The sequence below is a fragment of the Arachis hypogaea genome, chromosome 11, assembly GCF_003086295.3.
Source record: "Arachis hypogaea cultivar Tifrunner chromosome 11, arahy.Tifrunner.gnm2.J5K5, whole genome shotgun sequence".
Classification (NCBI taxonomy): Eukaryota; Viridiplantae; Streptophyta; class Magnoliopsida; order Fabales; family Fabaceae; genus Arachis; species Arachis hypogaea.
This window is the reverse complement of record NC_092046.1, coordinates 12555300-12566244: the sequence shown is the minus strand read 5'-3', so window position 1 is coordinate 12566244 and position 10945 is coordinate 12555300. Positions and strand designations below refer to the sequence as shown.

Below are 10945 nucleotides of genomic sequence, written 5' to 3'. Positions count from 1 at the left end.
TATTCATTCAAGTTTAATATAAAAATTAATGCTCCTAAAAGAAGATATAAGGGTAAAAGAAAAGAAAGAAAGAAAGAAGAATAAGAAGTAAAAAAAAAATGCAGCATTAAAGAAGAGATTTCTATATTTTATAACAAAATTTCGATGTTAAAATTATGAAATTTTGGTGCTATTTTTGTTTCTGGCAAGAATTCAATCCAATAAGTATAACTCAAAAAATTTATATGTCACGATAAAAAAAATTTGGTGTTATTTTCGGATAAATTTTGCATAATTCAAAATTTCTCCTCTCCTTCTTTTTCGTTATCATATTCTATTTTTTTTTTAGAAAAGGACAAATAGGTCTCTGACCTTTTGTCCCACAGACATTTAAATAATTAAAGATTGAAAAATATATATACGTCCCTGACCTTCTCAGTACCAGAACATTTAGATTCCTCCGTTACATTGAGCTTTTGAGACTTAACGAAGATGTCTGACATGGAATCCGTTCTGCTGATGTGGCCGTTATGATGTGCCATGTGGAGGTGCGAAATGGTTAAGGGATAAAATAGTCCCCCACGCCAAAAACGACGCCGTTCGAGTCCTCCTCCCACGCTCTTTTTTTTGCTTTTCTACATTTCCTTTAAAGCCCATAAGACAATTATATATAAATTGTAAATAGAATAATATAGAGTACCTCTTTAACAATCAATGTAAAATTCAAATCACAATTACATAATTTAAAGTTAACAATCAATGTAAAATTTTCCTTTTGTTGATCGGACATGAAGTTCCAACCATGAGTCATTACATCTCCTAAGTCTTCTTGAAAGAGAGTTAGAAACCACTTCCAAGAATCCTTGGTCTCAGACCTTGTAACACCATAAACAACCACACATAATTGGTTGTTTGTATCCTATGCCACTGCCGTTAAAATCTGGCCCCATAATACGTCTTAAAAAAACTGCCATCAAGATGTAAGAAAGGCCTACAATTACCCTTAAATCCTCTTTTACATGCATCTAAGCAGATGTATATTTTTTTTTATCAAAGACAGGGGGAGACTGTGGAATTGGGATAAGCTCTAACCGTGAGGTTGATCCTGAGTTGCTCCTTAAAATCTCAAATACATAATCCCGGAGCTTATTGTATTGATCCCGTTCATTACCCATAATAGTCTCCCTTGCCTCCCTTACTGCCCTGTAAGTCATTTTTGGATGGATACATAATGAAAATTCTTCTCTAAGAAAATCAATTGCTTCTTTTGTAGTCATGTGTGGTTGAGTGTTCATCCTCTTCTCAACCTTCTTACTAATCCAGTACTAGTAAGCAGCATTACTCCCTAAATTCCTAACACGTTTGTATTCAGTTTTGTATGTCTTCACTTGATAACACTACAGAGCCTTGTTGTATGAAAAATGCATTAAGAAAGGACACTCTTCATCTTTGCAACCCACACTGACTCTCTCCCTGTCATTCTTAATCCATTGCAGCTCCCTACCTTCAGCAATAAATGAATCTTTCACCACTTTCTTAAATCTTTCAATGGTGGCAAAGTCCCTAATTCAAATCTTCCTTCTCTAAAAGCATATTCATCATCAAATTCAAGAAAGTGATGCCTGCTACCTTCATCTTCTGATGAGATGGGGTATGTAATTCTTCAGACTGCTACTCAAATATGGGGTCTTCTTGAATTGGTTGGACCTCACTAACATAAAACCTAACTATTGATTCTCTGTTGGATTACACATTGGACTGCGAATTAGGCCCATCATTTCCATCATTATGCATATTAGGCCTATTACCCACATTACTTGCACCTTCAGCATTTTTTTTCATCCTCCTAATTTTACTATTTTCACCACCTCTGTTCACCCTTCTCCTATGCTACACCTTCTTATTCTTCTCTGTGTTAGCCTTCCTCTTTACCCCTTGCCTCTTTGCAGCTACCTTTTTTGGAGATACTATTTTCTTTTTTCCCTTCAAAGCTTTTTTTCTCTTAGCATTCTGATCTCCTCCACTGCTATTACTTGAATCGCTGTCATCTTCAAATCTTGGTGGAGGTTTATACAACACATCCTCTGTGCTCTCGTACCCATTATTAGAGGAGAAAGACGTGTGCATTCCTTCTAGAGCATCATCTATATCCACTTGTCTATCACTCTCTTTACCAGTAGTATCAACAATCTCAAGATTATCCACAGGGTGGTCAAAGTAAATGTAGAACTAATCTGTCCTTAAATTTTTTATTTTATTCTCTTGCATCGCATTGATCCCTGCATTCCCTGTCAGGATATGCAGCCTTGACTCAATGTCTGGATTCGTTGAGTCATACCAATAGACAGCCTTGTATGACTGATATCCTAGGCCCTTGAACAAGGTTATCAAGTCCTTGAAGTTGACAAAATTAATGTCCATCTTTGAGAACTTCTCTACCTTACCATGCGCATAACAACCATTCTTATCATTCTAAATTATTCAAACGTGTGTTTTACTACTCTGTAAAACTTAGTTCTATTCGCATACAATTTTACTCATGATCAGAGATAACAATTACATAAAACAACTTTGTCCTAACATAGATTTCACTATCATTCATGTAATAGGTTGCAGTTTGTGAATCAAACCCTAACCAACAACAAAATAAACCCACATTACAATATGCATCATGCATCCATTCTCAAACTCCTGTACTAACTAAAATTCTCCTACAGAAAAGAAATTAATGAGGTAAACAAAGCTTACCTTTGTAGACGAAGAGAGATGACAAGAAAACAATGTAATCCCTTCACTTTCTCCTTCGACGACTTCACCACCACGCAACAAGGAAGAAATTGAGACTTTCTTTTTGGAGGGAGAAACAAAGTATTACTCTGACTTTTCAGTTTTGATCTTTGTTATGGAATTTCTATAATTGTATTATTCTTTTATGGGCTTTAAAGGAAATGTATAAAAGCAAAAAGAAGAGCATGGGAAGGGGACTCGAAAGGCATCATTTTTGGCGTGGGAGACTATTTTGTCTCTTAATCATTTCGCACCTCCACGTGGCACACCATAACGGTCACGCAGCAAAACGGAGTCCATGTCGAACATCTTCGTTAGGTCTTAAAAGCTCAATGTAATGGAGGGATCTAAATGTTCTGGTTTTGAGAATGTTAGAGACGTATATGTATTTTCCAATTTTTAAAGACTTAAATGTCTGCGGGATAAAAAGTCATGGACCTATTTGTCTTTTTTTTTTTTACTTTTTATAATTTTTTATTTTCATAACAAGAATAAAAATAAAAAAAATTTAAAAAAAAATTACATTCATAATGATGCAATAATTATTAAAAAGAAAAGAAAAAAAAAGTAACAATAGCAAAACAATAAAAAAAAACAATGACAAAAAATATATTAAAAAAAATACAAAAAAAGAATGCGAAAAAGAAGTGGCCTAAGATACGAAAAGGTGCGCTAATAATAAAATCGGTAGCATCACTCTGTTAAAAATCAGTGCAACTAAGTATTTTTTAAATATTATCTTTTATTCAATTTTAAAACAAAAAAATAAAAACAAATAACTCTTCTAATTTTTTGAATAACTAATACATAAAAGTGAATATTTAAATAATTAAATAATAATAAATTCTTAAAAAATTTTACTAAAATATGAAAATTAAAGGAGAACTAGTAATTTTTATTAAAAAAAATAAATTACCATTTGTATCCATAAAAGATACAAACGCTTACAAATGTACCTATATAAGAATAAAACGACAATTGTAACCACTAAAGATGGCCTCTGTGTGCCAAGAGTACCCAGACATTGGTGGAGAGACAGAGACGGAAAGACTGAGACTGAGAGACTGAGACTAAGAGACTGAGATAGTATTCTGTTTGGTGCAAAATAAGAGACAGAAATTGAAACAAGAATGAAACTCTAATTTAATTTGCACAAAGGGTAAAATTGGAATTAATTAATTGAAATGAGGGTATTTTAGGTATAAAATGTTATTAAAGTTTCAGTCTCCATTTCTAAAAATTTTAGTTCCCTGATGTCCCTGCATTTTGGAGGTATTGAAATGCTGAAATTTTAGGTTGCGTTTATTTTTAGAAACATGACAGAACATGATACTGAGACAGAGACAATAAGACGGAGATACTAAAAATTATTCTTTGTGTATTGTGTTTGGATACAATGTACAAGACACTAATATAATGTCTAGTATTATGTTTGGATACACATGACAAGACTAAAATATTATATGAAATGACTAAAATAGTCATATGATTCCAAATTTTCTACATCAAGTACAAACTAATTTAATAGAGAATGAGAGTACATAGGAGTACAGAAAAAACTTGAACAAAATGTTTGAAGAGGCCAAAAATTTTAATAAAAAAATATATAATAGTATTTATATTAAAATAAAATTTATAAATATAATTATTTTATTTTTAAATTTATTATTAATATGTAGGAATATATGGTTAAGATTAACAAAAAAAAAATCTAAGTTTGATTAATAAAAAATTTTGTTTAGGTTAATAAGTCAAATTAATTTTAAATAAAAAATCAATTTAAAAAAATCTGTTTTTACATGAAAAAAAAAGTTTTTGCACATAAAAATCTATTTTTATTTAAAAAATTAATTTTTTTATCTAAAAACTAATTTTTCTTTAAATTATATAAAATCAATTATAACTTATAAATTATTTTTTAGTATTTTAAAAGATCAATTTTATTTTTGATAATATTTATCTTTCAAAAATTTTAAGATTAATTATTTTTATTACAAATCAAATAATAAAATACAAGGTTAAAATGATATTGAAGTAAAAATGATAAGAAGGAAAGAATTATCACATTAATAAAAAATTTTATAAAAAAGAGAGAGTACCTGAAAAAGAAAGAGATAGAAGAAGAAAATAACTGTGAGAACAACCCAATAAGAAATATAAAAAGGGATAATAGTGGAATAATAAAAAATATCCATGAACAAAAAGGGAAACAAAATTTATAAAAAAGTCTGTGTCCACCCTTTTAAGTCTTGTGTGCATCATTATTCTTCGTAAAAGAATGGACACAAAAGTATAAAAAATTGTCTCGAAGACAATGTGTCGTGCCTCCGAAAACAAACGCTACCTTAGAGATAGAGACAAAAATTTTAGTATCAGTCTCTGAACCAACAAACATAATACTAAATTTTAGTCTCTTAATCTCTGTGTCAGTACCTCAAAATAAACACTACTTTAAAATACTCTTAATATATAAAAACCATCTTCCATAACTATAATTATTATTTTATTCTTATATAGCTACATTTGTGTCTCTATGTCTCTATCTTTCATGGTTATAAATTATAATTTATTCTTATTAAAACTTACAAAACGTATCGACGGATAGTTGAGAAAAGTTGAACTCCTATCTTCAGTCAAAGTCATAGTCAACGCAATTGACCAGTTGGGAAAATTGCAACGTGGCAAAATCTGGTTCGACCCATGACGTGTCCCTCACATTTTCGAACGTAACTTGAAAGGACCGAAATAACCTCCGTGTGTTGAACTTTCAGAACCGAATCTGATAGGGACAGAACAGTCAAATATTTGGCTCCCGCATTGTCGAAACCGTTGGGAGGGAAACGGAAACTGTTGTATTCCCCTCTCACTTCCGAAAGCAACGACAATGGAATAAGCAGCTCAGCTTCATCTTCGTAGTGAGTTGCGTTAGAAAAGAGTGAGAAAGAGAAATAGAGAGAAAAGGGGGAGGGTCTAACGTATTTTGTTGACAATGATCAAGTGGACGAAGCAGTTGAATGCTGCATTTGGGGCTTCGTTTATTTGGTTGATTTGCTTGATTTACTTCACCCAGGTTTCAATTATTTTATCTTATTTTCATTCAGATTTTGAGTATTTGCATATAAATCAATGTACGGTTTCTTATTGGTTTTGTTCGTCACATTGGCCCTTTTCTTTTCAATATATAGTTGCTCTAGTTGAATTTTCTAATTTTTAGTTTTGAATTGAATAAGATGACTCTTGCTGTTATCTGCTGCTATTAGATTAAGTTAAATACTGATATAACATTTTTATTTGATTTCAAATTGCATCCAGATACATTGATTTATGAAGTACAAAAGTTTTAAAGTGATCATAGTTTGTAGTTGATGGCTTACCCTTTGTGTTGTGTGAGTTTGATTTATAATTTTACTTTGTAAATGCAGGGTTTTAGGTCTTTTGTATGGACAGCTATTTCCTACCAGCTCAAGGATAATCTCAAGTTGTCACCATCAGCTTCTCAATTTGTGTTTTCAGTAGCATTTTTCCCATGGAGCATTAAACCATTATATGGGTATGGAACATTGGATGTTTTATTTATTTTGTTACTTTGCATTGAGCATTCACAAACGAATACATGTAAGTAGCTCACACAGGGAGATTGGTTCATGTATATGATACTGGTGCTAACAAATCCATATCTTAAGATATATTTGCAAATTATGTCAACATAAATGATATTGTTGTGATTCTTTCCTGTGCTGATGTTTGTTTGGAACTGTTCTTGAACCATAGTGGGAATGACTTTGTCATCTGTTTTTAGCTTTCTTTTATACGTTGAGAATATATAACATGGTATGTTAGAAATGATCTTTAGTGAATACAACAAGGGAAAGGGCAAGGAAATTCTGAGTTATATATAACTGTAACTGTTCATTATCATCTTTAAATACTACTCTTAATTGGAAGAACATACAGGCATGGTTTGTATAGTAATGTGAATATTCTCATCAAATGGAAAAAGAAATGAGCCAATAATACATAAGAGGATACAAGATTAACTTCGACGGAAAAATGACTCTTTTCTGAGGTGAAATTAGCTGGTAAAAAAGAATTTTTTACTAATGTGTTTGAATGTACCTACTAAACTTAGTTGACAATTGATAGCTGCAGCTTAGTTTGATGGTTTTCTGTATACGTTTATAACTGTATATATCTGTTTGCCACATCAATTTTGTAATCTGATTTAGTCATTGCTACACAGAATTCTATCGGATTGTTTCCCAATTAAAGGAAGGAAACGAATTCCCTATTTAGTGCTTGCAACTGTGCTGTCCCTTGTGCCATGGTTAATTTTAGGCCTAAGCTCAACCTTAAGGGGTTCAACATGGCACCTGACGATATTCTTGACTATGCAAAACTTGGGCTCGGCCATGGCAGATGTTGTAATCGATGCAATGATTGCCGAGGCAGTACGATATGACCGGTATTTTTTCATCTTGAATCTTTATTTCCATTTGCTTTAAACAAACTTCCATATATTGAATGGTATACCTGCATATTGATATTGGTAATAGTGAGAAATGTGGAATCATATCATCAAACAAATTTCCATATATTGAATACTATGACTGCATAGAAAATTGTGAGAGAATATTTTGAAATAGCAGGCAAATCTGAAAAGAATTACTGTTTACCTAAAGAAACAACTACACAGAACATTGCAATCATAGAGGCTCTTTTTTTTTTTTTTGAGCTTCTTCTCATTTTCTCTATCTTCAGAACTAGATAGAAGATGAAATCAAAGGCGGGGTGTTGTACCTCCAATAATGAACATATTAATTCTTGATCACCAAAGAAGTAATGTAAAGAAACTGAGATGAGATAAGGAATAAAGTTGAGTGGAAATAGTATGATTGTTAAAATTTTAACCTATGTACCTTGTGTTATTTTTTTTATTTATTGTTTTGGATTTTACTTGAAGTTAGGCTTCTTTACTAATTTTATGTATCTGGTTTCCGTTTAAATGTACTATACTTGGTTTCATTTTGGTTTTCCTTTGATACTAGCATGCTAACCTTCTGATCAAATGAAGATTATTTGGGTTTATTCGTGCTGTAATATAATGACTTTCAAAAGTTTTACCAACCTTTTAACTTAGTCATATTTTAACAATTGGATTCACATACAAGGTCTTACCTTGAGGGAATTTCCATTTTTGAATCTTCTAGGATGAATTACTTTCTTGGACTTGGCAGTGTAGCAGATGTTATACCATGTTGGTTTGTCTGTTTTTTCTTGGATGATGTACTTAGATCATGCTATCTTTTCTAATGATTTTAATTAATACTCTGACCAATTGCTTGCTTTTTCTTGTCAGGGCTTCATTTGCTGGTGACCTCCAGTCAATATCATGGTCATCGATGGCTTTGGGAGGAATATGTGGTAGTTTGTTAGGAGGATATGCATTATCCAATTTACAAATAGATGTTATTTTCCTTTTATTTTCTGTTCTACCATGTATACAGCTGTTGTCATGCTCTTTTGTGGATGAGAACACTGCGAACATCAATTTTTTATCAGAAGATTCTATAAGACATCCCCTTACAAATGGTAGCGCCCTTGATGAAGATGAAGATATTCCTTTCAACAAAAACAAAAAGTCCCACAGCACTACGACAAGAAGAAAGAAGGGGAAAACAAAGGGGAAAACTAGAGCAATAAATACTAGGAAATCAGCTAGTTTTGAAAAAAGAGATTCCTTGTCTTTCAAGTGGTTCCGTTCTTTGAAGAATGCAATTTATGACCTGTGTCGTGCATTTAGACAGCCCATGATCTTGAGGTAACCAAAGTAATCTAGACACTAACTACTTTGTATACATTGTCAATTTTAGTGTTATATATTTAATATTATTGATGTTTCCTTCTCATGAGCACATTTCCTTTTTGAGATTTGCTAGGTATAGTAAATCTACAAGCCTTTTTCTTTCCTACAGCTCTTCTATCCACATAAATTAGAAAACCTTCAGTAAATAAAAAGATAATCTTTGTCCTTCATGGTGGTTCTCAACTATTTGGAAATTGGATGTAACCACTGATGCTGAGAAAAAAGAAAACTAAAAAGATGTCGTTCCTAGCGTGATTATTTATAGATGCATATGTAATTTAAGATGATTCTCTGGATTGTTTCCTGATTAATAGCAATAAGCGATTTTTCTTAACAATAAGCAGTTGACCATTGACCATTGTTTGTGATATTTTTCTTTTCTTCTTCCCCTTGCTGTTGTCTGCCTCTCTGCAAGTGTATGTTTTTTAGTGGCTCATTGCAGAGTGATTGAGTGAAGCTAGTTAATTTTGTGAGTATGCTTTGAAGAGTGTACTAATAATATTTGTTTTCTGTTGGGGAGGGAAGACCTATGTCATGGTTTTTACTTGCCCATGTTGCTGTTCCCAATCTTTCAACAGTCATCTTCTACTACCAAACTGAAGTTCTGAAGCTTGAAGCATCCTTCCTAGGGACTGCACGAGTTGTTGGATGGTTAGGACTTATGCTGGGAACCTTTGTTTATAATCGCCATCTGAAGTATATGACTCTACGAAAGATTCTCATGTAAGCAATGGAAGATTATTTTGGTGGGAAGCTAACATCTATATATTGATTTACTAATATGTATGTTTTCATTCTGATTATAGGTGTGCCCATATTGGCTTGGCATTCTCGAATCTTTTAGAGATTGTCATTGTGTCTAGGAAAAATATAGCCTTCGGAGTATCAGATAGGATTGTGGTGCTCTTTGGCTCTGCTCTTGCTGACGGAATCAATCAATTCAAGTATGGCAGCACTTCTATTAATTTTTGGTCTTTACTAAGCAATTTTGATAGAAGATGTGTGATATTTTATAGCATAATATGACAGTAAGCATGTAAAAGTATGTGATCTTATCCAACTTCACTGCATAGTCATCTCTAATGAGAAGTGAAAACATTTGGAACAGATTGGGGGCAAATGATGATCCCTTGTAGTAACACCATCTTCATATTATTACAGTGGTAGCAAGTCGGGTTGTTTGTGCACATGATGTGTAAAGTATCATGGCGATTTACACATCATCTACCATTCAATGGTGGATGATGCGTGAATCAGCACGGTGTCCCACAAATATGCACACCATTTTTTGTGTGAGATAGTATTTTGTGTTTGTACTTTTCTAATGCATTTTTGGTTGTCAAATAGGCGTCATATGCATTGTTGTAAAGGAGCTTCTGTTTGCCAGAAATATAATTGTTCTTCTTGGTATGTGCAGGTTCATGCCGTTCCTGATCTTATCTGGCCAACTATGTCCTCCAGGAATTGAAGGAACTTTATTTGCCCTTTTCATGTCAATAAACAATTTGGGAGCAACACTGGGGTCTTTTGTGGGTGCTGGGTTGGCTTCTATATTGAATATTGATTCAGGATCATTTGACAATCTTCTATTGGGCATCATAATTCATACCTTGTGCAATTTCATTCCAGTTGCTTTTCTGTTTCTGATACCCAAAGAAGCTACAGGTTTATCAGCATAGATTGGAACATAGAATCCCTAATTGGGTTTGGGTTAGTATTTTTTGTCCCCCTTAAGGTCTATGGCAGTGAAATAGTGATTAACCTGGTTTAGTGGTTTATGCAAATTTCTATGAGAACAACACTGATTATACTTATTTGTAGATACTTTGTTTTGGTCAGCAGCATTCTACCCAAAAATGAGGAAAGTAGGAGGGTTATAAGTGAGAGGAGTATAGTTTTGGCTAGATGAGAGTGGATTAAAATGCTTTTGCTCCTTTGAATTCATTTCAATATTATAAAAAACGAGCGTCTCCTGAATGAATCATGCTTTTTAAAGTTAGGGTATGCTTGGATGGAGTAAAAATGACGGCTTTTTTCCTGGTTAAAAGATGAGCTTCATGTATAATTCTATGTATCCAATTCATCCATGAAAATCGTGTCTCATTTTAATGGATAAATGAGACTTATGGATTCGGCTGGACGTGAGTCGAGTGAGACCAAGTTTAAGTTTTGATTCACAAAAATTGAGCTCGACTCATTATCAATCTATTCTATTTGTAAAGCTCAAGTTTTGATCATCCAAAATTCGCGAGTTGGTCCTGTTGAGATTAAGGATGATTAATTATGATAATTAGAGAACTAATTTTGATTTTAAAA

The 10945-nt window shown here is 32.7% G+C and overlaps 1 protein-coding gene across 1 annotated transcript; it reads left to right on the top strand.

Moving 5' to 3' along the window:
* Positions 1-5523: 5523 nt before the first annotated feature.
* On the top strand, positions 5524-10624 carry LOC112720291 (probable folate-biopterin transporter 4). Its single transcript, XM_025771180.2, has 7 exons — positions 5524-5836; positions 6189-6316; positions 7007-7228; positions 8123-8584; positions 9155-9352; positions 9436-9573; positions 10047-10624. The coding sequence occupies exons 1-7, from the start codon at positions 5756-5758 to the stop codon at positions 10306-10308; spliced, it is 1491 nt and encodes a 496-aa protein (XP_025626965.1). The 5' UTR covers positions 5524-5755; the 3' UTR covers positions 10309-10624.
* Positions 10625-10945: the final 321 nt, after the last annotated feature.